At 35.7% G+C, this 27,520-nt stretch overlaps 2 protein-coding genes, 1 long non-coding RNA gene and 1 pseudogene across 4 annotated transcripts in view; 2 read left to right on the top strand and 2 right to left on the bottom strand.

Annotated features, from left to right (window-relative positions):
* LOC310891796 (adhesion G-protein coupled receptor V1-like) overlaps nucleotides 1-14,633 on the bottom strand; it is a 73,886-nt pseudogene extending 59,253 nt beyond the window's left edge. The window contains exons 1-8 of the transcript in view: nucleotides 14,628-14,633; nucleotides 14,181-14,285; nucleotides 12,653-12,766; nucleotides 9,199-9,764; nucleotides 7,724-7,994; nucleotides 6,596-6,925; nucleotides 3,318-3,494; nucleotides 2,613-2,836 (exon numbers count right to left, since the gene is read on the bottom strand). The product of the transcript in view is annotated as an adhesion G-protein coupled receptor V1-like (transcript). The remainder of the gene's footprint in view (nucleotides 1-2,612; nucleotides 2,837-3,317; nucleotides 3,495-6,595; nucleotides 6,926-7,723; nucleotides 7,995-9,198; nucleotides 9,765-12,652; nucleotides 12,767-14,180; nucleotides 14,286-14,627) is intronic.
* LOC310891811 overlaps nucleotides 1-27,520 on the bottom strand; it is a 294,710-nt gene that overhangs the window by 146,764 nt on the left and 120,426 nt on the right. The window lies entirely within an intron of this gene.
* Nucleotides 17,603-22,069, top strand: LOC310891795 (adhesion G-protein coupled receptor V1-like). The gene is made up of 3 exons (XM_083854021.1): nucleotides 17,603-17,758; nucleotides 19,113-19,486; nucleotides 21,319-22,069. The coding sequence occupies exons 1-3, from the start codon at nucleotides 17,608-17,610 to the stop codon at nucleotides 21,586-21,588; spliced, it is 795 nt and encodes a 264-aa protein (XP_083710147.1). The 5' UTR covers nucleotides 17,603-17,607; the 3' UTR covers nucleotides 21,589-22,069.
* The window catches only part of LOC310891810 (adhesion G-protein coupled receptor V1-like), a gene marked incomplete at its 3' end in the record, with an annotated part of 33,324 nt that continues 31,109 nt past the window's right edge, over nucleotides 25,306-27,520 (top strand). Inside the window, exons 1-2 of the mRNA XM_083854040.1 lie at nucleotides 25,306-25,476; nucleotides 26,130-26,259. Coding sequence (XP_083710166.1) covers nucleotides 25,321-25,476; nucleotides 26,130-26,259 — 286 coding nt within the window. The 5' untranslated portion in view covers nucleotides 25,306-25,320. The remainder of the gene's footprint in view (nucleotides 25,477-26,129; nucleotides 26,260-27,520) is intronic.

The following is a 27,520-nucleotide window of genomic DNA, read 5'->3' as shown; positions in this document are numbered from 1 at the left end:
ACATTCATCAAGAAGACCAAGGTCTTTCCTTTCTCACATAGATTTCACTACAGACATCTGGTTTTATTTATGCTTGGTCTCAATTCAGGCCTATTCAGATAGGGCAGGCATTCAACCTGAATCTGCTCCTAAAAAAAGAAAATATAAAGAAGCTTCAGCAGATACAAGACTCTCTTGCTCCTTCATTACTCATCATTACTCATCTGTGTTCTTTGGAATCATATTTTTCATGTTATACATTTTCCTCCAGTTTGTGGACAAAATTCAGAGCTAGTTTTAATATCTGTGGTCTAAGTATAGAGAGCATAAAGCAAGAAAGGATAACATTGTTTTTAATGGCTTGGAAAAAATATAGTTATGGATGCACTTAAAGCTTATTTAAAATTGAACTGCCTTGACAATACCACTAAGCCGTAAATAATACATCCTTGTTAGAACTAATTATTTTGATTATTTTACCCGTGCTATTAATAATTGCAATACATTGAATGCTTATGAACATATGTCTATGTCTGTAGTTTCATTAAAGTTCTTACATGCTTTCTTTTCTCGCTGACTTATGCTACAATTTACGGAACAGTACAAGCACATCTACAGCACAGTGCATCTTTGTTTTCATGCTCATTCACTACTGCTGTGAGGTGCTGGCTGCCAGCCTCGGAAACTGAAATCTTCTATTTGTCCACAAAATACCAACCAGGCTGAAAGCAATAGCACGGGCGTACACGTAACCCTGCCAGTATCCTTCAACCCTAATTTGAAGAGTCATGTCTAGTACTGAAAGGATGATCTCTGCAGTCATTTCATTCTTGGCTTCTGCTAATTAGTTGAAGTGAGGGATGCTACCAAGGTCTAGAGAAAAGTTCAGATTCTATCTCCTCCTTGCTTACTTCTTTTTCCAGGACAGACCACCTGTTCCTCGGTTCACTCTCTGACCCTGCCAAGTGTGGGAAAGCTGCTTACTGTTGGCACACTTTTCACCATCCACTTCATGATCAACAGAGCCTACGGCTTGCACCATACACAGCAAAAGCAGAACACTGGTTGTATTTGTTCAGCTGCCAGTTCAATCCCTGTTGCAGCCACCATTTTCAAGGTATAGCCTACAGTTGTAACTCAGGATAAATGGCAGAAAACTGTACTTTCACACACGTGAATCAAAAAAGTTACCCTTTCATGCTGCTTACTTCTATCTACTTACTTGTTTACCTCAATACCACTCTGCATTCTTGGCCACCTTACACTCAAAACTTGAACCATCATTTCTAATCCTAGTTTCCCCCTTTGTGCCAGAGACTCTAAAAAAATTCCTTGAGACAAACCAGTTTCTCCCACAGAAAGAAAGCGGAGAACTGCTTGCAATAGTCTCTGTTTTTATTCTGAAAAGGATTGCCTTTTTAATGTAATGAGTAGCCAAGGTAGAATAAAATAACTAGTTCTGAACTACATGCATTAACCAGCCACCTTTTAATCAAGCAAGCCAATCCCGCAAAGGAATAACATCTTCCCTGTGTGCCATAAAGATGTTCGAAAACCATGTTTTCTGAAATGGGATCTTCTAGTGATCAACAACAGCGTGAGGAGCTTCTTGCCTATTGTTTGCTAATGTGGAATCACTGTGGATATCTGTTGTGGATATCTAAGAGCTAGCCTACGCTTCCTGTACAGAATAAAAATACTTCTTCTGCATAAGGTAAGGACTATGTAAGTAGTAGATGTTCAGTGTGGAAGCTGGTGCTGGCAGACCACTGTAGTATGTTTTCAGTAAAAGTGGAAAATGTACCTTAGACAAATAGGAGGTAATACAAGAGCACGTGTGGTGGTATTTCTGTATTTACTTATGTAACTGAGCTGTGGGAAGCAGGACAGACGATATAGCCAAGACACTCTTGTTAGTAACTCAAAGAGGGAAAAGACTCCTGATTATAAACTAATTTAAGTTTTCTGAACAGTGTTCACATGCAGATAATAGTATCACCTGAGGGCCCTTACAGCCTGTTATCCTAAAATCCTCCACTAGATGAGAAGGGAGACCAGAACACTGTGCTTCAGAAACCCCACTGCATTCTCATTAGCAGAAGACTGCAATAATAGTCACACTGGGATATTCTGGGGGCTATGAGCTGACAGAAGTATCTAATTATCAAGGAATATTGAACATGCAGATCAAACAAATAAACTGCAAGTCTAATTCTACAGTGACACCCAAGTTATAAATGTTTTTTCTGACAGAAAAAGTTCTGCATTGCTTTTTAGTTCTCACTTTAGTTTTTCCCATTATCTTACTAAATATTATTTTTCCGAAAAAAAAAAAAAAGTGTTAAAACCAAGAGCTATAAAAAAGATCAAAACTGAAAGAACTTTCTAAATAGCATACAGAATTTTCATGAAAATATAAACAGTTAAGTCATTAGATAATAAATGCAAAATGGTTTCTTACATTGATCTCCAGTCAAAGAACCCATACACAGTCTGAAACAAGGGCCCACTATTTCTTCAGACACATATCAACACAATGCAAGCAATACCATGTAATTAACACTGTGCTAATCTGTTATGCATAAATTGAGTACTGCAGCTGATACATATGAATAGAGAATAGGGTACAATACCTGTCCAAAGTTAATAACACAGTTTCGTTCATTTCAGGTACATCATCAGCTTTAATGGTGATGTTAATTGTGGTATCACTTTGTCCAGATAAGAAAACCACGGAGCCGTTAAAAGGACTTATATCATCCTGTGTTACCGCCTTTTGATTGGGACCAGAGGGTTTCAAACTCCAGAACACAGTTGCTTGACCATCAGTCCCATCTCGATGCAATGCAATGGAAACCTGTGAAACACATTAATTTGTTGTGACTTGCAAAAGTAGATGCAAAACCGATTACTCCCTTGCAAATTACTATTTGAATAAATAATAATAAAAACAAAAGTTTGGCCAGTTCTAATTTGAGAATGGGAAATGATCTATCTTATTCAGGATTTGTCTCAGTCCTACTTTACATGACTATGCTCGCAATTGGTGAGAGAGACTAACTGCAGTATCTTTTGCTCTGTGTGAGCATCAAGGGCTAACTGGTTTTAGATACTTACACAGAAAGCAAAGACCAATCTCAGTTCTCTGGAAATCAGTAACAGATTATTTCAGAGCATTTTTTTTTTTTTTTTAAAGAAGAGAATATTTAGGATAAGACAGAACTTACAGGAAGGCTTTTCCTCACATTAATTGTCAAATGCTACACTGAATACAGCAAACTCCACCTTCTCCAAATAAGTTTTCCATAGCAAAAGACAATATAAAAAGGCTTACTTACCAGCGTAGCAGGGGAATCTTCTGGTTCAGAAAGAATAATCGGTAGATTGCTAATAAAGCCTATTTCTCCATTTGCAATATCTGGAGTAATCCTCAAAGAAATATTTCGAATTTCGCCTAATCTAGGACTCACAGATGGGACTAGAGGAATTCTATTCACCAGTTCAACTCCTTCCAGCTGTAGGAAAAAGTAAAAGAAAAGTGAGAAATAAGAAGCCTCAGCACCAAGTCAGAACAGTTCTGACATTTCAGAGTAATTTTCATATAAAGGAAGTATACATCTCCAGAGCAAATTCTTCCTACTGATAGCACTGCTGTTATAAAAATTTGTAAGTAGACATGTCAAAGAAATTAAGTGGATATTGTTGAGCTGTCAGCAGAATGGTACACCTCCCAGACAAATCATGTTAGTGTATGTAATTAAACACAGATCAAGCCAGAGAGAGAGACTCTGTTCCAGATCAGCTGACACATTACTAGAGCTATTAACAACAGTCATTGATGAGCAGCATAGGCAATTGTCTAACATCATTTTTTGTGTCTTGCATTGATAAAAATCTAGGGAAATCACTGAAGTCATAATAATTTACAGCCCTTGATCAAACAGCCAAATAATAATCCACTTTTCTTTCCTCTCCACAAAATTTTAAGGAATTCTCTATCTAAGAACTACCAGAGCCACATTAAGAATTTAAATTCAGTACAGTATTTCAAAACTGTATTTTACTTGTCACTGCATTTCTGATAGATTATAGATACTAAGAGGAAATAGATTTTTTTTCATCCTTTTCTTTAAAAGGGAAGCATCACTCGCTAAGCCCAGCACCAGTAGTGACACACCAAGGAAAGCAGAACTTGCTTGTTTAATTATTTCCTTTAAATATTATTTATTCCATGTGATTCTGTCTACATGCATCATTACAATAAATGTTTCCATAACAGATTTGCATATATTTCTGTGAACATTTCACTGGGGCATAAACTCCCACTGACATTTTTTCTTGGAGTTATCAGGTGTTATCATAGAGTAAAGCTTTATTTTTTGGGGATAAAATAGTGGCCTTTCTTAAATTCATATAGTAATCATGGTTCACCATTTCAAAAGATGATTTTTAAAGTCTTACAGTTCTTGAAACCAAACTCTATAAATATGTGGGCTGTATCATATTTTGTTCCACAACTGCTTGAGTAACACCCAGAAATATGCATGAACATTTATCTGATGATAGATGGAAATGTTTTACAAATACTGTATTTAGTAACTGATTCTCAACCATTCCAACTTGTTATCAAAAGTCTGAAGAACAGATGATGGCACTGTTTGTTTCTCCTCTTTTCTGAGCTTTCTCCTAGCATAGGCCCCGATTCTGCAATTAACAGGATGAAAGTGCACCATTGTGCGGTTATTAGCTCAGTAAACTTTCTGAAATACTACACAGCCAAAACAATTTGCTCTATTTAAAGTGTATGCTGTATTTGGATCCCGTATGGTACCTTTGGAATAAAGTAATAATCAATAAAGAACAGAGATTTTACTCTTTCTGCAATGTTTCCTTTAGTACCTTTTAAAGGAAACCAGTACAAAGAGAAAAAAATATATAGTTATTTGAACAATAACAATTAGTTTATGAGCTTAATTTTCAGAGTTAATCTTCCTAGCTATACCAAAAACCGCATCTCTGATTACAGCACGTTATTTAATTGAAGGTGTCACTAAGGAATATATCTCACATTAACATTATCTCCTGTACCTTTATTCATCCTACAGTTTCATTTGCTTCTCTGCTGATTCCTGAGTCAATTCTTTATTTTGCCTAAGTACAACTCATTCTAAACATGTTCACTGAGATTATCATTTATTCACGATGCAGAAGGATTGTCACAGTGATAAATAGTGGTGTTTTCCTTCTCTATGAGTTTCTAAATTAATTATTTGAGCTGGAAAGCTCCTCTGATTTAATTTCTTCAAACAAAGATTTTATTTATAGTTCATGGAGAAAGTACAGAAAAAAAAAAAAACAGATTGGAATCTACAGTTTGAAAATCCAGGCAAAGTGCTTGGAATGACTGAACATTCTGAAATATTTATCAGATGTGTGTCTTGACTACAGTCAAAGGACAAAAAAAAAAAAAAAAAAAAAAACATTGAATACATGGAATTAGACATTTAAGAATTTTGTGGATCTCTCAAACCTCTTGCAATCATAAAACATACTAACGTGTTCTAGTATTTCAGAAGGCAATTCCTAATCTAACTGTGAATGCCATAAATAAATAAATAAATAAAATTGCATATTAGATAAACAATATAATTCTGGCAAAACTTTTTGTTCTCATTATTCCTCCTGTAAGAGAATGTAGGGAGAAGGATGTGGAGGGAGGAAATCTTTCAAAGGTCTTAGAAGTGATTACAACGTCTTTGGTAGACTATAAGGAAAATATAAAACCTGGCAAATTTGAAATTCATGGATATAACATCAACACCTTCAACGATGATAAAAGTTATCTTTTACAAATTGAGATAGAAAAAAAAAAGGAAAGAAAAAAGTGAAGAAAACTATACAGGGAAAAAAAAAAGTAAGTTCTCCTAACAAATTTATATATAAATGCAATATAATATACATATAATATATAATGTATATTTGACCCTTTTTAATTTAGAATAGTTCAGCTGGAAGAGCAAAGATCACAGTATCACAGAATTGTAGGGGTTGGAAGGGACCTGGTCAGGCTGGAGAGTTGGGCAGGAAGAAACCAGATGAGGTTTAACAAGAGCAAGTGTAGAGTCCTGCATTTGGGAAGGAACAACCGCAAGTATCAGTACAGGCTGGGGGATGACCTGCTGGAGAAGGACCTGTATCAAGCCCAAGATACATTTACTTGCATGTCATTTCTGAAATTTTTCCTGCTTCAGTAATTTAATTTTAAGAACCTTATTTTTTTCACGTTCCAAGTCAGAGGCCAAGCAGAAACATGCTTCAAGGGGCAAGCAACAGACAACGCTGATCTCATTTTGATAAATTCCATGATTAGTACCTGAATCCTCTTTAGTTTTAAAATTTGTTTAATTACTAATGATTAGGGATAGAAAACTTTATAGCATAGTTATGAAAGATGTCTTTTTAAATAAGAAAATCTTTGCTTCAGAGCTAAGCACTTTTTTTTTTTTACAGGAATGGTCATTTAAATTACAGTCAAGGGGAAGGATCAATTATTGAATCATATTCCTCATATTAAATAAGCTAAAAAACAAAAACAAAAAAAAAACAGCTGAGATACCTGTATGAGGAAATGAGCACCATTTTGAAGAAATGCATCTTTTCTTATTGGTATACTCAAAGTATGATGTGTTTTTCCTTCTGGAAACAGGAGGATGCTGTTTCTAGACATATTTAGAATGCCATCTTTTGCTCTCTCAGGATCCAGAGCTCCAGCTGGAATATACAGTGCAGTATAAACTAACTGCACATTTCCAACTGTTCCTTTCTCCCTTACAAAACTCAAGGATAAAAAGCGTCCTGTTGGATTACTTTCAATCTTCTGATTCTCCAAAGGATAAAACTTTATTACGCCATAAACATCATCGCTGTCCTGAATGTAAAACAAAAGCTGCAAAACAGAAAACAGCATCACTTACTCAATGCTACAATTAATATACACCACAGTTTTCACGTTTTCATGAAAGTATGTCCTGACTGTCATCATACATTTTTATCGTTAGTGAATTGGCACTCAAGAAAGAAATCAGATTGACAGCCCCAAAGTGTTGCTTGTGCACAAGCAGCACACCACTGATAGCAGCAACTTTCCTGCTATGCCTCATCTATGTCAGAATGAGCTTTGAATAACTGATTTTTGGTTCAGCAGCCAAAGTGAATAATTTGAATATATTTCAGACTGTGAAAAAATCATTTAATTCACCAAATTCATTCCAATCATATGTTCAAAAAGCAAAGTAGGGACCTGAGTCACAGAATTGTCAGTAATGCTAATTACCCCTTATTTAAAAGTTCAGAGGTTAGTCTTAATCACTAAGCCATCCTCTTGAAGCTGTTACTCTGTGTAAAACATTCCAGTACCTACAGCAAATAAGCAAGTGAAAATAAATGCTCAACCTTCTCTTAGCAAGCAACCAATCAAGATAGCAGTTATGCAATGATATTTATGATGGGAATATTCTAAGCTAAATGCTACTGCATTAAATAGGTCTGGCCTTATAAAATATGTTAAGCCAAAGACTTTGGATGTGGCTCTTTATACTGAGAATACATCAGCTTGCTTCACTTAAACTCAAGCACAACTACTTCAATTTAGCCAATCCACCAAAACTGGTGGATCCTAATCCTAATCCTACTCCCTAATTATTATCTATCACCTCCTCAAAACAAGTTCTGAAATCAAACTTACCTCAGATGGTTCGCTGACTTCTGCGCCTCCCTGTATTGTATGAGCTAAGAGCTTCAGAAGATAGGGCTCTGCTTCTTCTGGTATGTTATCATCAATAATGGTCAGTGAAAGTGTGACCAGCATCTGTCCTTGATCAAAATGTATCTCCCCGGTCTCTGGAACAAGGTCTGCAGTCACAGGTGACAGATCACTGCTATTTCGAGTTATGACCCAGGTCACAGAAACATTTCCATGTGTTCCACCATTTCTTACGATCGTGATCCCTTCAAACCTGTGGTTTTGAATGAAAATAAAAATCTGTAACATGCAATTATAATTAATATCGGTTTACTTAGCTATCTGTTCCCTGGAAGATTTATACTGACTTCAGTGGAATCGATATTAACTGCTGCTACTGACATTTGAGTCAGGACTTAAAATTTGTGAAATCATACCACAGAAGTAGACTTTTCTCAGGTTGCTTATTCATGAGATAATATACATAAAGACATGAGTAATATATCTAAAGACATTAGTTAAAATTTATTTTGTTTACAGTAAGAAAGATACTGAGAAGAGGAAAGTTGGCATGTTTATATTTTTTCTCAGGAAAGATGTTAAATTTCAGAAAACTTTTTCTCAACTAAATTTCTACACTGTTTTATGGACTATATCAAAATACAATTGTCAGGCATGAGTGTTTAAATAATGATTTTATTTAAAATAAAGTGACTCAACTATTTGCCTATGCACTGAAATATAATTTATCAATATTTGTGATTATGGAAATGTCACGTTTCCTGTATCTGTGTATAAGAAAGAAAAAAAAAAAAGTGAATATTGAAGTGCTGGGCTCTACATACTAGAAATTGTTCATAAAATCATAGGTTGATACATTACCTCTTTCTCTGGGGATGAACCACCATCACTAGCTAGCAGTGGACATTTTTACTAAAACTGGCAATATTGTATAGATATTAGTTCTGCTTGTAAAGATGTGTGTGGAGATTTGTTTTTAATTTATCTGTAAAATTACATGTATTTAACTTTTTTGGAAGTCTATGGGTATTCAGTACTTCACAGAAGACACTCACCACCATTTTTTAACCAGAGACTGACTTTAAATACAGTATAGACAAAGATTTACTGGGAAAGGAAGCCTGAAATATATTTTCCACTTGTATGAATGGGTGTGTGGCCGCATCACAACTTCACTGATCCATCTTTTAGATTAAGGGTTTTTCAGTATTTTGATAATGTCATTAAATATTTACAGTTCTCATATATAGTTCATAAATATTAAAATACTTCTGCATAATTAGACATTTTCTCCCTTGAAAATTCTATATCGTTTATAATAATTACACAGTAGGTGATTTCTATATTAATTTTTCACTACTGATTTTATAATTACTGTCAGTGAAATCCTAAGGATGCTTTACAGTGCCAAACAAATCCCTTAACATGACGAGATACTGTTTGAAGATCTGTAGTACCTTGAAATTTGGTCTTCATCAATGATAACAGTTTGAGTAAACAGGATACTGTTGATTGAAAGCACTCCATAGGGTTTATCATTTGGTTGGATGGTGACGTGAACAACAGATGGATTAACCAAAACAGCATCTCCCTGTAACGTGTCCTTAAGGAGCATAATTTGGAAGGTCTCAGCAATTTCTGGTATGGCATCATCAAGGATCTTGAATTTCATATATACTTCATGAACTAGAGGTGTGAAGACAATAGTTGTATTTGGCTGAAGATCTAGGAAGTCTAAATTGAGCTGCGCATGTGCTGTTGAATTCCCAGTTATGATGGTGTAACTGACGGAGACTTCACATTCATCAGGTCCAATTAATTTTCCACTGTCATCCTTACCACGAATCACTTGAATTGTGAGCATTTCGACTTCCTCAGGCACCATGTAAGTGCTCTGAGCAAATCGCACAGGGCTGTCATTTTTCTTAATATTAATCTGAACAGAATTCCTTGTGGTGTTGATTTCAGCCCCTCCCTCCACACTCCTGAGATGAACAACAAACAATTCATCATTTTCAGGTATCTGGAAAAATAATAGTAGCAACAGGGTGTAAGTCCCATTTCAAATATATGCAGAACACTTACTTAGAAATATGTTATGTATATTTAGCAATAAAGGGAAATAATACAAACATTACAACCCTTTTCACATTAAAATAAACAGGCAAAAAGAAACTCGCTTGCAACTTTGAAAATCCCTTCTCAAAACTGAATGTTTCCATTTTCTAAGACATACTTCTATGCTATGGAAATATGAAAAAGTGGGAAAAGACAAAAAAAAAAAAAGGGCAAACAAAAACTAGGCAAGAATCAGATGAAGCTCTATCTTTCCAACTAGAGAGTGTGAGGAGATCCAAACTCAACTTGTGGAAGTTGCTCTGCTTGGACACAAGTGTTCCTGACAGTTATTTAGTCTGACATCTTTATTTGCTGATGTTAACACCATTTTACATCTATGCATGCCTGAAAGAACAGAGGAACAACATATGAACACAACCTACCTTGGCCCTTTTGTTCCTATTCAACGGGAAAAAGAACAGTTCCTACTTTCAGACAGACTCACATTCCCAGCACAGCTTCAGTCACAGCTCTGAGAATGTGCTTGCTGATGCTTATCTATTAATTAGACTTTGGCATTTCTACATGTGGTTTGTTTAGAACTGCACTTTAGTTTTAGCTCTTTAGTCTCTAATAACTGATGCAGCAGACAAAAAAGAAGGGTTTATAAGCCTTGAATTGCAGAATTTAATATTTTTTACTTTATATTATTACATTTTATTCCCCAGTCTTGATAGGCTAAGTCTGTTTAACTGGAAAATATCATTATTTTATTAATACAGAGAGATTAGAAGGAAATATTTAAATATTACATAAGATCCTCACATCTCATTCTTGTTGTGGACTCTCAGAAAAAACAGTATTATTTGCTTCTGAGATAAATTCCACAACAAAATTGCTTATGTGTTACTAATGGCATTGCTTTGTTATAGGGCTGATGAATCCTTTCCATGTAGTTCTGTTTACTGAGCAAAAAAAGTTCAGAATTCCTTGTGGTCCAATATTTCTTCTCTTTTTACACATTTGTTAATTGGCCACCCTTAGATCCTGTTTCAGGGCACAAAGGGTATGCACGCCGCTGTCTTTGTAGCTGAGGCCAATTTTGTCCCTTGTTTGACTTGTGGCACTTAAACTTGCATAATATTATTGACTGATGCAGGTTGTTTGTTTTTTTTTCCAGCGTGAGATTTGCAAGCTCTCTGTCACCTCTCTCCTACACTACTATTTCCTATTTTATCTTATTAAAATTGATGTTAACTTACGCTTGTTTTAGTTCACTAGTTCATATACTGTCTTGCAGTACAAAAATACGCATTTGACAGTCAGAACGTACATGCCATTTTAGTTGCAGATAAAATCTTAGTATCCTACATAAATAAGGCATTGTGGAGCTTTCAATTACATCATGATTGACCAATAAATACATGAGTCAAACTTCGAATATAATAGTATAAATGATTTCCAGTGCTGCCTTGCCTCTTTAATTTTCTCTTAAAGTTGCAATTATACTTAAAAAGGAAACCTGCACAGGAAAAGTACTATAAATGCAGAGCTGTGGAAATCAGAACTGCAGTCCCCTACCTTCTGTAAGGCTGCACAATTCAGAAAAATACTTGTTTCATTGGTTTCCCTAACTCAGATCCTAAAAGCTCAAATTAAGTTCTGACAGTAGTGTTACTGGATTCTTGTGAACTCTATCATCATCATCATCAATAAAGGTTTTTGTGCAAAATTCATCTTTCACATACACTTGTGAAAGACTTTCAAAGAGTGGAAAGACGTTGACTAGACACACCAAATACAGATCAAACTTTTAGAAACAGAAGTTTGAGAGCATTTCTCAGAATAAAAATAAATAAAATCACATCCTCCCAAGAGAAAAGACCCTAATAATTTATTTCTGTGTGTAAGTCACTGAAATATTACATTGAATTGGAAAGAGATGTTTCTACACTTCAGCACCCCAGGTTGGCACAGCCTCTTAACACTAGAGTATCAGTAGAAATGTGGAAGGACATTTTTTATAACTAAGAGTAAAAAGGAAACAAGCTGCTTTACAGTTCTGTGCTCACTTCTGAGACACACACCTTTCACCATTATTGTTTTCTTATGAATTTCTTACTAAGTTGTTTTGCATCATATATACTTATTTTGATGTCTCAGTTTTCCCTCTTAAGCTTATTATAAAGGAAAAGAAAAACACAAAAGAAAAGTGCAGGTAAGAAAAAAGGAAAATCACAAGTTGCAAATTAGAAGAATGTTTTGTTTACTCTGAGATAAAAAGAAAGCCTCACAACCTATGAGTTATGTTGTGTTTTTTTTTTGTTTTGGTTTGGTTTTTTTGTGTGTGTGTTGTTTTTTTTTTTCAATTGGCCAATCTGAAAACAGAAAAATGTTAATTATCACCTAGTATTCATGCTTTCCACAAGACTGCATGTTTGTTTCAGGAATCTCATCTATTTTTAGGATTTTTTCAAATATGTTTCTACCCTGAAACATATTTGAAAAAAAAAAACCACAAACAAACAACGACAAAAAATATTTTTGAATCTGCCTTTTCCCTGTGAATCTTCAATGTGTAATATTCTTTCTTTAGTGACAAAGATAACATGTCTGCTCAGCCAGGATATGCACATAAACTAAAACTATTCACTGATGAGAATTAAAGAGGGAGCTTGGAAAGAGTAAAAATAATAGACCAGAGAGCCAAAATTTAACATCACTTCATCAAATAGAACTGCTTTTAACCTTATTTAAGCCAAGCCTTTTTGTAACTTATTACTCTAAGTCTTTCCAGAACTTCAGTTAACCTTCTACGTATCAAAGCCTAAGATGAAGTCAGCTTGTTCCTACCTGATCATCAAGCACTGTTAAATTATAAATCAGCTTTGATCTCCCAGGTGTGAATGTAATATTTCCCTTAGCTGGACTTAGGTCTTCTTCAGCTGGGTTTGGACCATCTTTTATCTGCAAAGAATTGATTTGTCTGATGAGAAGTCTATAAAGCAGGAATACAAATCCAGTGCAAGTACAATAACCAATATGCAGTGTGACTTGCATAACAAATGACTATCTGTTCAGCCATCTCCAACTTACAACTTACATGAACATTCAGTTGTGAAAATCTGCTCTTTTCTGGCAGACAGTGTAAGTCAGAACAACCACTCTGAAGAAATCCCGTATTTCCAGAATAAGAGGAAGAAAACTACTTCCATATAGGCCTATGGGGACTCTTTAGTATATTCTGATGCATAACTGACTCTTTCATATTACAGAAAGGATATTCATGCAAATTCAGTTTGAATCAATAGTATTTCATAATAAATTCCAAGACAAAGTAATAGTACTTACTGGTTTTGTGTCCCTTCTATCTTAACTTGTGATATTAAAGATACTAAATTTAACAGTCAAACTCAAAATACTACAAAGCCTCTTAAAGGTCATATGGGATTTTTTGGTTTTAGAACATTTTGTAAATTATTTTTCAACATACATATATAATGATGTGAGACAGACCTAAGTAATTGTCCAGAGAGTAAGATTTACTGTACCTTAAAACAAACATATTTGCAAAAAATTGCACAGAGAATCATATTCAGTACTTTAACTATTCATGCTATATTTAGTATTAATAAAATCCAGTGCAAAGCTTTTCTGGTTTTGACAGGTCTAGACTAAAGCTTTGAGGTCTAGATTAAAGCCTTACCCTATAGGACCAGGCAACTAGTACAGAAATATCTATATGAAAGATTTTATATATAATTTTAAAGTAAATAATAGAGTCTGAGCTAGATAAGAAAAAGAAAGCAATGAAGTCAGTAATTGTATCACATTCAAATCACATATGTAAATAACAGGATAAGTATTCAACATGATTAATTATTTCAAAAGCTTCATTTGCAGGGGATTCAAGATAGAGATCAAGATACAGATGATTATAGATACAGAAATTCACCAAATCCTGAGCACTCACAGTTCAAAGTTGGGATAATCATTAAAGACTCACTTGAATATTTGTATGTAAAATAAATATTTTTTAAAAAAATTAAAAAAACTTAGATAAGACACTTCTTACATACTTAATATGCATTATTTTCTAGTAATACATACTGATGTTGCCTCACGTACCTTTCTAAATGACAGAATATACTCGGTTTTCTCTAGTACCTCTTAACGTTAAACAGTCAATTAAACAGTCAGATAATTACAGTATTTTCTATATGACGGTTAATATGAATCCCTTTTATGAAACAGATCTACCTAATGTAGATGTAGGTATTTTGTCCTTCTTCCCCTTTTGCAAACACTTCAATAAATTATGATTACAGCCTCTCAGTTTAATCCAACAGACTACTGTATGAAGTCTTTTGGATAAACTCACCTCAAAAGTTATGACGACCGTCCCATAGGTTCCCCTCTCTCTAATTAGAGTGAGCGGCACAAATTCATTTCTGCCCCTGGGCTCATTCACTGTGATTAAGGCAGACTAATGAGGAAGAAAAGGAACAGACAATCAGACACAGATCAAATATCACAGCAGAATGAAGAAACTGTTACCATAGAAATATCAAACTCCCACAGACAAGTTAATCCAATCCGCAAACCAGTCCACTGATGGCATACATTTCCTAGCAACCAATTAGTTCAGCTAATGAAAACCTTAAAAGATTTCAGATAAAAATGTATCACGTAATGCAATTTGTGTGTTTTTGTTGTTGTTGTTGTTTGTTTGTTTCTGTAAATGAACATAGTCAACATACACAAAGCACTGACATATCATCACTGGTATTTTTAGGAGCTCCTACACCCATTAAAAATAGGTTTTCACCATCATGAAGTCGTTTATTAGATAGCTAGCTATAAATGTACTCAGGACAATCATTTAGGTCACTGGTCACTTTTTTAGGCTATTGTAGGTAACAGATTTTGAAGATATCCACAAATCCCAGAAGCAGCTTGGCTTAGTACTGTGGCTCTAACATTTTCTTATGTTCTTATGTTTTTTCAGAGAAGTCCTATACAAAATTATATTGTCAGAATGCTGTCAATAAGGCATAGCTACTCGTTCTACTAATACAACCTCTGTATTATTGCAAATATCATCTGCTGGAGTAACAACAGCATCTTATCCCAGAGGGTGTTATAAAATGCATATATTATGACAATGTTCCCTCAGTAATTGGTAATTAACCCTACTGCAAGAAGCTGTGCCTGCTCTTCAGAGGAACAGGTTTATATTCAGAAGCTACTTCTTTGTTTACATGCTACATTTCAAAACTGAATGTAATTCAGAATGTAATTCTAATTTAATACAAGTGTAAGAAAAAGTTTAAGTAGACTTGATGACTGAAAGGAGAAACGTTTGTGGTTAAATGTAGATGATTCTCTTTCCTGTCTAAGAGTGTCCAAGTATATTAATTTTTAATGTTAACTTTCTGAACTATTATGCATTCATATTTATTATTATAAATTGGAATTACAAGACACAGTGATGTGTAGCTTCACAGTAGTATTCTGCATGGACCTGCGTATGCTACTTCTGTTTTCTAAAGTACGTATTCCGGGAGTAGAATTGTACTGCAAACGTGGTTGCCTTTAAAAGGAAGGCTTCATGGAACAGTTGTAGTATATTAGTATTTTACTTTATATTACATAGTATATTACTTCTTACTGTAAGGAAGATTACAGTAAAAGGAGTCTCCACATTTTCCTTTTCTACTCAACGCTGATGCATGCCTGCCAGGACTCTCATTCTTTCTGTATCACTGAACAGGATTTTGAGACACAGAGGACACTTCGGCAATGTTTCTTTGACCTGGCAGTTGTTTGATAATAACTCTGCACTGAAGCCAGGAGAAGAATTCTATGAAACTTATGGGACTGTGTGCTTCATGGATGGTGAAAGGTCGAAGTCAATAACACTACGTGCCATTTCAGATAGAATTCCTGAATTCAATGAATTTTACATTCTAAAGTTGGTGAATGCTTCAGGTATTGTCTTCCATATCACCATTTCCTTCATATCTGGTAGAAAAGAGTTATGTTTAATCAATCAAAAAGAAACCAACACTAGAAAGAGCATTGCTTTGAATCATGTCTTGATATCCTATGCTTTTCTGGTAAGGTTTTAGGTCTTATTTTTCATTTAATCTTGATTTCCATATATAGAGAGTTACTCAGTTCCCGAATTACTGTTAAACACATTTTGGTGATCTGAACTTTAAAAGGGATGCCTCTTGGTTTTTGAAATTAAACTTCTTAAAGTTCAGAAGTTTCATTTCAAAAACCAAGAGTTCTGAATTTCAGATACATAGATCTCCATGCACAAAATATAAAACAAAGATACTAACAAAGAAATAACAAAGGTATTAAAGGTTATGTGTGTCTACCATAATAGAGGTTGCTTTTTTGTTTGTTTGTTTCCCTAGAGGAGGTAAAATACTTGTAGTTACCACTTCACATGACTTAAATTACAACTTTAAATTGCTACTGGACACATTTCCTAATCTGGATTAATTCCACTTTAGTACTATTCATGGTCTTCTGTGCTCTGATACAAGTGAAAATGTGTGTTGGCCTTTCCTGTAAGTGAAGTCCATACGGATGTACAAAAGATTTCCTGCTTATAACAGGTAGATCACTGTACACTTTGAACACGGAGATTCTCCATTCACAACATGATCTTCATATCATGAATTCTTACTGTGCAAAGATAGATAACTAACACCAGGACTGGGCAGCAGTTTTAACACACAACTGGTTACTGTTTCTGCAAGGTGTATGTACTTCTGTATCAGAGGCAACAGGCAAGATTTTGCCATTCTCTATTCCTGTAAGTCTTTGAGCAATACAAGAATTGAATTTGGCCCCCATGCTTATCAGACGAATCAAAGGTAACCTACCTTATTGGCTAATTAAGAAAAGATGGACCTTGTCATGTTTCACCTGAAAGACATCTGTGTGTTTTACAGCTGAAAAATAGCATGTGGGTTTGTTTTCTACTGAAATTACATCAGCACAGTGTTTTAAGAATAATACAATTAACCTATGTAATTTTCAAGTTAGATCATTTGCTATAAGTCCAGAGGATCTTAAAGGAGGGTTTGAGGTTTTTTTAGAAACTTGTTTTATTAAAAAAAAAAAAAAGTACTTTGAAACTTTTTTCTGAGTGTGTTGTTTAATCATTAACTTTTACTCTAACTTCTATTACGCAGGTGGGTCTCCTGGTCCTGGTGGTCAGTTATCTGAAACCAGTCCTACTGTAACTGTCATGATCCCTTTCAATGATGACCCTTTTGGAGTGTTTGTTATAGATCCAGAGAGCCAGGACAGAGAGATAGTGGAAGATACTCTTTCTGAAGATGACCTTTCCTATATTACGGACTTCACCATCTGGAGACAGCAAGGCACCTTTGGTGTTGTCCGACTAGGTTGGGAAATACTGTCTAGTACCTTCCAAGCTGGACTGCCATCAATGGTAGATTTCTTGTTGCTTGGATCATTCCCAAGCTCAGTACAATCACAGCCCCACATGAGGCGCCATCACAGTGGAACAGACGCTCTGTATTTCAGTGGAAAAGAGGATGCATTTGGCATTATCGGTCCTGAATACCCATAACAATGGAAATAATGCAGTAACCAATTTTACATTTTCAGCTTGGTTAATTCCTAATGTCAGTACAGATGGCTATATAGTTGAAAAGGATAACGATAATGGGACTTTATATTATGGTGTGAAAATTCAGACAAATGATTCTCATGTTTCTGTAGTGCTTCATTATACAGCATTAGGGTCCAATATGACATACATGGCTAAAACATCAGTCATGAAATACCTGGATGAGAATACTTGGCTTCACGTTCTGATTACTCTGGATGAAAGTATAATTGAATTTTACGTTGATGGAATTCTAGTTCTGGGAGGAATGAAGAGTCTAAAAGGAGAAGCAATTCTTGATGGTGAGCCTTTGCTATTTTTCTCCATATATAAAGCTCTGAAATGCATAGTCTAGCCACTTCAAAGGTGGAAGAAATACACTGAAATGATTATATCTGTTAAGTTAATTGAAAGGAATGGATAAGAATTCTTTGAGGATTTTCAGAAAGCCTATGGAAATTGTGTGAATGTTCTAAAAAATTCAAACTGCTGCGATGTTGAGTGAGAGTAGAGGACTATTAATTGTATGGTGTACTATTTTATTTCTGCTTTTAAAATTCCAGGTTGAAGTTTAAGAAATCAAATTTTCCATTTGTAAAAAGAATAGTACTTCTGCAATTAGTAATTTCCATCACACTTGCAGTACTGTAGCTAAGCTGAGAGGCTGAGAGGTTTTTTTTTTTTCCCTCCCTCGGTTTCTAGAACAAATATATGTGAAATGCAATTATGCTTTTATTGCTAGAAGGATATGTCTGTGCTGTAAATTTTCTTTATTAGTGGGGATGGCGTGTGTCTGGGGATAATGCAATAGTAAGGCAAGTATGTCATCTCTCTCCGTTGAATGTTGGGTAATACACAGTGGTGTGCATAGCAGCCCAGTTTTTCTCAGCATCCTCCACTTTGTGCCCTGGGACTTTTATCAGTTCCTGTGGTTGCTCATCTCTACAACTGCCACTCAGTGTCATATGTATGACAATACACTGAAGAGCACAGCTTTTTTTGTTTGTTTGTTTTCTTTCGTTTTCTGAAAGGCAACTGAAAACAGCTGATGTGTGTGTTTTAGCACAAGAGCATAGCATGGCACAGAACAGGATAGAGTAGGAATGAATATGAGGCAGCTGTGATCCTATAGTTTGGAGACAGAGAAATATAAATGCTGTTGTAAAAAGAGTTTGGAATTTGCATGGAATTACAGTGTGGTGGATGAAATGGATGTCCAGAAGGGTTAATGCAGTAATCATGAGTATCATCAGAATGGATCAGCTGCCCTAGCAGAGGGAAACAAAGTAGGATTTGTTCAGCAAAACAAGGGCTAAAAGGGGTTGCAGTTCTGCTCTGAAAATCTGTGGAGGAAAGAGGGAGCCTCAAGTCTCTAAGACTTATAAAAATGAGGGATGATGATAATGTGCTGCTAGAACTAATAGGATGAAAAACTTGGACAGCATAGGATGGAATTGTTTGGCCTGTGAGGACTTACCTGTAACATTGAGATGAGGCTCAAGGAACCTCCTGATTTTGGATCTCAAGATCAATATGATTCCTCATCCAGGGACAATGAACAGTTTACCATTGGTTTTTAAGAAAAACAGGTAGTCAGTTGCTGACTGTTTCATACAAATACAATAACATGAGAAAAAATTATAATTTCCTTCTCAGGTCCAGGAATAGTAAGAATTGGAGCAGGAATCAACGGCAGCAGTAGGTACACAGGGTTAATGCAGGATGTAAGGCTTTATGAGCGTAAGTTGACACGAGCAGAGATCTATGAACTTCATGCAACTCCTGCAAAAAGTGATGTCCACCCTGTCTCTGGGTATTTGGAGTATTGGCAAGGAGAGGCCAATAAATCATTCATCGTGTCTGCAAAGGATGACAAAGAGGAAGAAGGAGAAGAATTATTCATACTAAAGCTCATTTCTGTGCGTGGTGGAGCTCGAATTTCACAAGAAAACACCACAGCAAGATTAAGAATACAGAAAAGTGATAATGCTAATGGTTTATTTGGCTTCACTGGAGCATGTATCCCTGAGGTAAGGTGGTCATAATGGAAATTGTAGGTGATATTTCAGGCACAGAAAGCTAAATGGCAGGACCAAGTGACCTGAACAAACCCTAGATTTTGCAGTGTTTGCTTTTGTGGTTAAGCAAAGTTTTCCTAGGATTTGGAGATGCATATGTTCTGTTAATACAACCTCAGTTCCACTGGGATTTACTATATAATTTTAAAAAACTAAAGAAAAAAATGGTTAAGAAAATTTAGTTTACTATATAAACTGAAGACTAAGGCTTAATTTTTTTTTTCTAGAAAAATATTTTACCTTCACTTCTGTTACATTTGAGTTACCAGTTAAAATGTAAGATTTAATTCTCTGGTTTTTTTTTGAGAATGGATTATTGCAAAGATTTTTATTTTAGTTTTCTGTGTCACATGATGTGTTTGAGATAATTTTACTAGAGATCATGCAATGACAAAGTGTTATGGATTTTTCCACCTTCATTTGCTGTCATAAACTAAGTTATAATTTGCATATGTTTGATGTCAGTTGGTTGATTTAGTAGTGGTTTTTTTTGTTGTTTTAGTTTTAACAGATGAAATCTTTTTTCAGTGGTATCCATTCTATATGCAGAGTGTAAACTTGCTACTTTTTGAGGAGGCTTGAAATAAACATAAATCATTCTTTACTTCTTTAATCAATTATAAGGGGGAATAACATGATAGCTATCTCTACTGGTATTGGATTATTTTGTGGAAAAAAAAATTTAATATAGTTTTCATTTGGGAACTCTTATGAGCTTTAATTACATTCTTTTTTAATCAAAGTGCTTATGATGTTTTTAAAATAACTGTCTTGCCTGAGTGATACTAGTTTTCAGTTTGGTTCAGTTTGCTTATTGTGTGCCTACCATATGCTATGATAATAGATTCCTTCAGGTTCAAGTACCTCTGATACGCTGTGATGCCACAGATCATCAGCCAACCATGAAGAAAAAAAATAATTATATGGCACGGTAATTGTTTTGCACCTATCATATGTCCATTTCACCAGGGAAGTATTAGAGCTCTTAGTGGTGATGCAGGAACACAGCATTTTTTTACCAGTAGTTTAACTGTGCATATCTGTCTACTAGGCAGCTGAAGTCACACACAGTATCTATGCTTTCTTACAAAGCAGCCCTGAAATTTATCTAATGCATAAGATAGCTTTAACCTTTCCAATAACTTTCAGATAAAATTATTTTCTATGTTAATTTTATGAACGTTATTTTCTAAAATAGAAGGTCAGTACCAATTAAAGCTTCATTCCAGAGACGTGAAGTTGTCGCTGCAGAAGTCATGTTATCTGTGAAGATACAGAATTGTAAGGAGGACAGTAGAAGAGAAAAATCTGTTTTTCTGAATGATGATGGTATAGTTTATTTCTATCCATAGTGTGTCTGGTTAGAGAAAGTGCTGATCCAAATCTTTCTTTAAATTATTGCTAAGGAAAATTACAATATTGACGTTATTATAAAGCAATAGTTTCATTTGCTTTCGACAGGTACATTTCAAGCATATTGATTCTGTCTCTGACGCATAGTTTTAGGAAAGGGGTTGTGTCCAGGACGAACTGCAGTGTATTGTTATTTGTTACCTTAATAGTCCTCAGGGAGGCATCAGACTTTTGCAGATTCCACTAGGATTGTTCTGATTGGCATCAAGGTCAGTTTCAGCTTCCTAACACTCCAAAAGAGCTGAAAGTAACATGACAGCAATTTTTTACTTGAACATTTGTCTGGCATTAAATATTTTCGTGTTATTTAATGAAATTGCCTTGATTTACTTTGACAGTAATAAACGTTCCAAATTTTTGCTTTCTTCCAGACTGCTGATGAAGGTTCCACTATATCCTGTGTTGTGGAGCGTACAAGGGGAGCCCTAGACTATGTGTATATAAAGTACATTATCTCACAGGTTGATTCCACTGGCATTAATTACTCTGTTACCGATTTTTCTAATAGCAGTGGCACTATCACATTCGTTCCTTGGCAGAGATCAGAGGTAAACCCTACCTTCCTATTAACAATTCATCCTGTCCTTTACAAACCTCCTGGAAAATACCTTCTGAGGGTGCTTGGCTGGTTTGCATACTAGAGAGTGTTTACTTCACATGGCTTTTCTTCTTATTATTTTTTATTTTGTTATTTTATGTTGTTATTTTTTTGTTATATATATATTTTCTTTCTTTCTTTTTTTCCATCCCTGACAACAAGAAAGTGTTATTTGTAGCTCTGTGTATATGTCAGTTCAAAAGTCACCATGTGTGCATGTACATATTAGATATATGTACATATACATAAAAAATATTAACTGTATTTATGTGTATGTGTACATATACTTTAAAAAGTGTAGATAGTCCATGTACTTTCGAAATTGGAAAATGATCAGGTTTGATCTGAGTGTTGTAACTCAAATTTATGTCCACAACAATTAAATAGGCAATAGTAAGATTCATTGCTGTTCTTGCACTCAAGGCTATCCAGGTTCTGTCTCCTTTTAAATTCAAAATCAGAAACAGGAGATTAAAGGTGTTCTTGTAACAATAGCTGTTTTTGAGTCTCCCTGAAATGATTACTGTCTGCTTTAATCTATTCCTCTGCATAAAGTGTGCGAGCAACTGGAACATAAGGAAATTATTCAATATTCTGGCCTTAGAGACACCTGAAATTGGTAATCAGAATTGCATCTCTGAGTTGGGGGAGAGAAAGAGAAATGATACATAAGGGAAGCTTTAGCTGCTTCTGAGAAAGCTTTCTAAAAGTCTTACGAAATTCCTTATCTGAATTAGTTTAAAAAAAAAAGAAAAAGAAAAAAGAAATACCAGGATACCAGGATACACTGAAGAGTAGGAATTCAAAGCTACAGAGGCCCACAATTAAAAAATTATGTGGGCAGACTGGAGGTCCAAAAGAGGGCCAGAAAGATGATCAAAGAGCTGGAGAACCTGTCCTCTAAGGAAAGACTCAAGGGGTTAGATCTTTTCACCCTTTAGAAGGGGACTTTGATCCCATTATTACAGTACCTAAAGGGCAGCTCCAGAGTTGACAGAGGCTCTCTCTTCTCAAGAAACCACAGGAGAAGACAGAGGGCAAAGAGTACAAAGATAGAGTGGGAGAGGTTTTGTCTTGAAATTTTTTACAACTACTGGAACGACTTCCTTAGGGACAGGGTCGGGTTGTCCCGACCTCAGCATCTGGGCCAGGGCAATCCCAAGCACAAACACAGGCTGGGCAGAGAAAGCACTGAGAGCACCCCTTGGGGGGGGAAGGACCTGGGCGTGGTGGTTGATGAGAAGCTCGACATGAGCCGGCAATGTGTGCTTGCAGCCCAGAAAGCCACCCGTACCCTGGGCTGCACCAACAGCAGCGTGGGCAGCAGGGCGAGGGAGGGGGCGAAGGAGGAAATTCTTCCCTCAGAGGGCGGTGAGGCCCAGGCCCAGGCTGCCCAGAGGAGCTGCGGCTGCCCCATCCCTGGCAGAGCCCAAGGCCAGGCTGGATGGGGCTGAGGGCAGCCTGGGCTGGGGGGAGGTGTCCCTGCCCATGGCAGGGGGTGGCGCTGGGTGGGCTTTAAGGTCCCTTCCAGCCCAAACCAATGTATGGTTCTATGGTAGAATTCCCATCACCAGGGGTGCTTAAGATGCAGTTGAACATGGTGCTGGATTATTTCATCTATTTTTTTTTTTTCCATGAAACATTGAACTTCATCTTTTGATGTCCCATCCAACGTGGGCTGTCCTATGATTAAAATTCTGTGGTAATAAACAGCGTGTGCTAGAAATAGAAATAAAAATAATCTGTTTCAATGAATTCAATCCTGATGTACAGCACAGAATTGTTAAATTTATTTGAAGAAGTGGTGCGGGACCACAGTACTGTAGAAACAACATACACTTTCTATTATTGTTTGTATAATAAGGATGAATTGTGAGTAGAAAATACCATCCTCAGTTTCACTTATATCAGGCTGCAGAAGTCAATGTGGACTCAAATTCGCTGAAGTCATTTGCAGGGATCCCAGTGACTTCACTAGAACTGTGAATCTGGATAATGTGATGACTGGCAAAAGCGTGTGGTATCTGAAAATAGTTCATTCATGTTATAATAGTTTGTTCATTCAGCGTTATTTCTCTGTGAAATGATATTACTGCATTTCATACAATCATATATAGCAGAAATTTCCAAAGCTTTTCTAGCATGGCAACATAGACGAGGCCCACATTACTCTATCTAGTGGCAGAAAATGGCTGATGTAGGCTCTTGCTACACAGCTTACTGGTCCAATTTACTGCATACATACAGAGGAGCTAATGTGCATGGCTCTAAGAAACGGGCTGGTAGCAAGCTGCTCTTCAGGTGGGATATCCTAAGGGACTTTCAACTGACATTTGTAATCTACTCATTACCATGCCTCTAAATATGATCAGCTACTTAAATGTTTTCTATATGTTTGTCCGACCATATCGAAACATAAAGAAAGATGGAATTTTCTGAAGTGAATGTGTTAGCGTGTTTAGAGCAAGGTTATGTTAGTAAATCGTATGATCTGCAGGTCAAAGTGTCAGGTGGTATAATAAGCTCAATTTATTTGCTCTCTAAATTGGATTAATCACTGTAATGTCTCTTCATAAGCATAATTTCAAAAAGATTTTAAAATTTATCAGATATTTCATGTTCAGTACATGGAAATTAAACTCTGCTTTTGTGAAGATATACAAAACCAACCAAACAAGTATTTATTATCACTTATTTATGTAGTTTGAAACAATTCAGAAAATATGCCTTCCATTTCCAGTAGCTTGGAAGCATTGTTTTTGGAAAGCATATTCTAGACATAAAATGTTATCTTAGAAATTAGTTGAATTTATGTGGAGAGCAAAAATAGTGTCCTTTGCTTTCAGAACTATACAGCAGATACAGCTGACTGACTAATCAAAGAATGTTGCATGGTTTGATTTCTCCATGATTTGGTCCTTCTCTAGGTGTTAAATTTGCATGTTATTGATGATGACATTCCGGAGTTAAATGAATATTTCCGTGTGACATTAGTCTCTGCAGTGTCTGGAGATGGGAAACTAGGTTCAACTCCTACCAGTGGAGCAAGTATAGATCCAGAAAAGGAAACTACTGATATCAGCATCAAAGCCAGTGACCACCCATACGGTAACAATGATGGGAATTATACAGCTTTGTTTCAGATTATTGTGTAGTTCTTTCCAGTCAGATGAAAACTTTGCTTGGTCGTAATAGTTGAGGAAGCAATCTCATATATTCCACTTTATCTAACTTGAATTAATTCATTGTTTATATACATGAATGAATACTGAATTAGTTTTCTTTTATAATTTTACAAAAAGGCCTCAAATCTTCCCTGACCAAACAAGCAAGGATTCTCTTGTGAGGGCAAATAAAGGCTCTGCATGTAGTTGATCCTGTCCAGGTTTTTCATCAAATGAGAATTCCTGACAATGAGAGTCATTTCTCCATATGTCTTGTACCAGTAAATACGCAAAACCGTGGCCTGTGAGGCTCTTTTGGGAAGAGAAGGTTTTATTATTGTGCTGTGCCTTTTATCAAGACTGACAAGAATATCAGTGAGAGAGGGTAAGGCACACAGCACATCTCTGGAAATAGTGTGATTGAGGCTTAAGGGTATACTGGTATATGTGGTTTTTAATTTCAGAACCATCACAAGATATGTTATCAATCACTTTATTTAAATTGTTTATCATCTTTAAAATTTGTTATGAAAAGCCATGTAAGTAGTAATTCTTGTCTTCCAGGTCTGCTCCAGTTCTCTGTGGGGCCACCTCCTCAGCCAGGTGATAAAATGATTCTTCCAGCCTCTTCTGTGCCCCATATTACTATTAAAGAAGAAGCTGGACACGTCAGATTACTGGTAGTTCGTGCACAAGGCCTTCTTGGAACAGTTCTGGTGGAATACAGAACAGTGCCAGTCACAGCTTTCAGTCCCAAAGATTATCAGGTATGGCAACTGCCAAGGTGGTATAATTGTTTTGGAATTAATTAGAGTTATTTATCGTGGAGATAGCTTTCAGTTTGACTGCTCTAGCCCAGCTATGATTCTTTCACAGAAAGACTACTTTACAAGGTGATGTGGCAAATGGATATGTAATATTCACTTAAAAATATACATCATGTGACTTCTCCATTCTTTTCTCTGCAGTAAGTTGCATTGTCTAGGAAAAGCCTCTGGTTTTGAACTTTTTTTTTTTTTCTTAACAGAGTTTTCAGTGTAGCAATTTGTGAGTTTTGCTGTTGTTACAGACCATATTATTCAAGTGCATGTACAGGTTAACATTATGCTTGTACATACTGGGATTTGTATATGCCTAGCAAAATAACCTGCATGTATCTGCACTTGCTTGTCCAACTGATCATTTGTGCAGAAAAATAAGAAAAATGTACATGAATGCAGATGCTCACCAGTATGTCAACTTAGATGTCTTCTTCTTTTTTTTTTTCTTTTGTAAAACAGATTTTTCAGATTTTTTTTTAAAGCTTAAGTGAGGAAAAGTAGATGTTTTGAAAAAGACAAAATGAAGGTTCTGTTTCTTTTTTTTATATGGATGAAAACATTAGACTTGAACAAAAATATGAAGAGCTCTTATATTGCAGGCTGTTGTGGGTACACTGGAATTTCAGCCAGGAGAAAGATACAAGTACATTACTGTTAACATCACTGATAATACTATTCCTGAATTAGAAAAAACGTTTAAAGTGGAGCTGTTGAACCCAGAGGGAGGAGGTAAGGCACATATATCAGTCCCTTAGTTGTATTTTCATGACCTCTACTCGTTCATAAAAATCTTGTCTTTCTTGGCATTATTTTCTATGTTATTTCTGAAAACAAACAAAAAGCACCTCTACATCCCCACCCCCATACAGCTGTCTTTTTTCGTAGGGAAGAACTGTTCCTCAGTTCTTTTCTTAATCCTTGGTGGAAACAACCAGATCCCATAGCAAGTATATTATTACCATGTATTAGGGAAAGTGTATCACTGCCATCTGTTAGGTCATCTAAAGGCAATTGCTGCTTTTCACTTTGTATAACTTCATGGTTGGTAATGAGAACTAAAATAATGCAAAAATATATTAGCAATATGTTGCATTTCAAAAATATGGAATATTTATAAAATATTTAAGGCTAAACAGTCAAAGTGTTGTGTTTTTGTTTGTTTGTTTTGGTTTTTTTTTGTTTTGTTTTGTTTTTTCTTCCACATGAGTGAAATCAGAAGAACTGCAATACATAGGTCAAATGGATTATAGCAGTAACAGGCTGTGGATGTTGAGGGCCATAGGGAGTTTGCTGAGCTGTAGCTGCAGAGGTAGCTCGTAGATAACTGTCTGTAAGAACAAGACAAACACTTGAAAGAATTATTGGTTTGAAGGGCTAGTCTGAAGGGACGGCAAAGCATAGTGGTGCTGCCACATAAACCCCTGAATACCTTACAGATTTTTTTTTCCATTTGAGAAAAATTTTAACGGAGATTGTAAAGCTTGTTGGAGGGAAAAGTAATTAGAAACACTGACAGCCATAAATTGATTTTTTTTTTTTAAACTGATGTTATTTTTTTAAACAATTCAGAAATTGCAAGTGTGGTCCCTTCTGGGAGGATGTATCAGATTTCCTTGAATTAATCCAGCTCTCTGCTATGATTGTATGTGTCTATGGTGCAACATGGTCTCAGTGATTCTTTTGGTAAAGTCTTGAGACTTTTCACGTATTTTGTCTTTTTGGTTGAATAGTTGTTTTGTTAAAAGGAGTCAAACTTTTCTCTTTCAAATTGTTGTGACAGAAAATTTACAACTAACTTTAGTAATCCAGTAACTATATAGCCTTTTTAAAATGAGCCTTCTTTTTGGCCTTTCCAACACAAACACAAAGCTTATGAAGCCCCCATTAGTTAAGTTTTCTGCAGATTTTCCCAACATTTTCACTTTGTGAGAAAATATTAGAATAAGGAGCTTGAGGGACTTTATCGTCTCCCCTACCTTTTTTTTTTTTT

Source organism: Anser anser (genome assembly GCF_964211835.1).
Source record: "Anser anser genome assembly, contig: HAP1_SCAFFOLD_100, whole genome shotgun sequence".
NCBI classification, from domain to species: Eukaryota; Metazoa; Chordata; class Aves; order Anseriformes; family Anatidae; genus Anser; species Anser anser.
This window is presented reverse-complemented; position numbering and strand designations above follow the sequence as displayed.

Excerpts from the sequence above, each read along its gene's own strand:
- LOC310891795 (XM_083854021.1), top strand. The coding sequence starts at position 17,608 with ATGGCTAAAACATCAGTCATGAAATACCTGGATGAGAATACTTGGCTT. Across the intron at positions 17,759-19,112 it reads AGGAGAAGCAATTCTTGATG|GTCCAGGAATAGTAAGAATT; the intron begins GTGAGCCTTTGC and ends TTTCCTTCTCAG. Across the intron at positions 19,487-21,318 it reads CTGGAGCATGTATCCCTGAG|ACTGCTGATGAAGGTTCCAC; the intron begins GTAAGGTGGTCA and ends GCTTTCTTCCAG.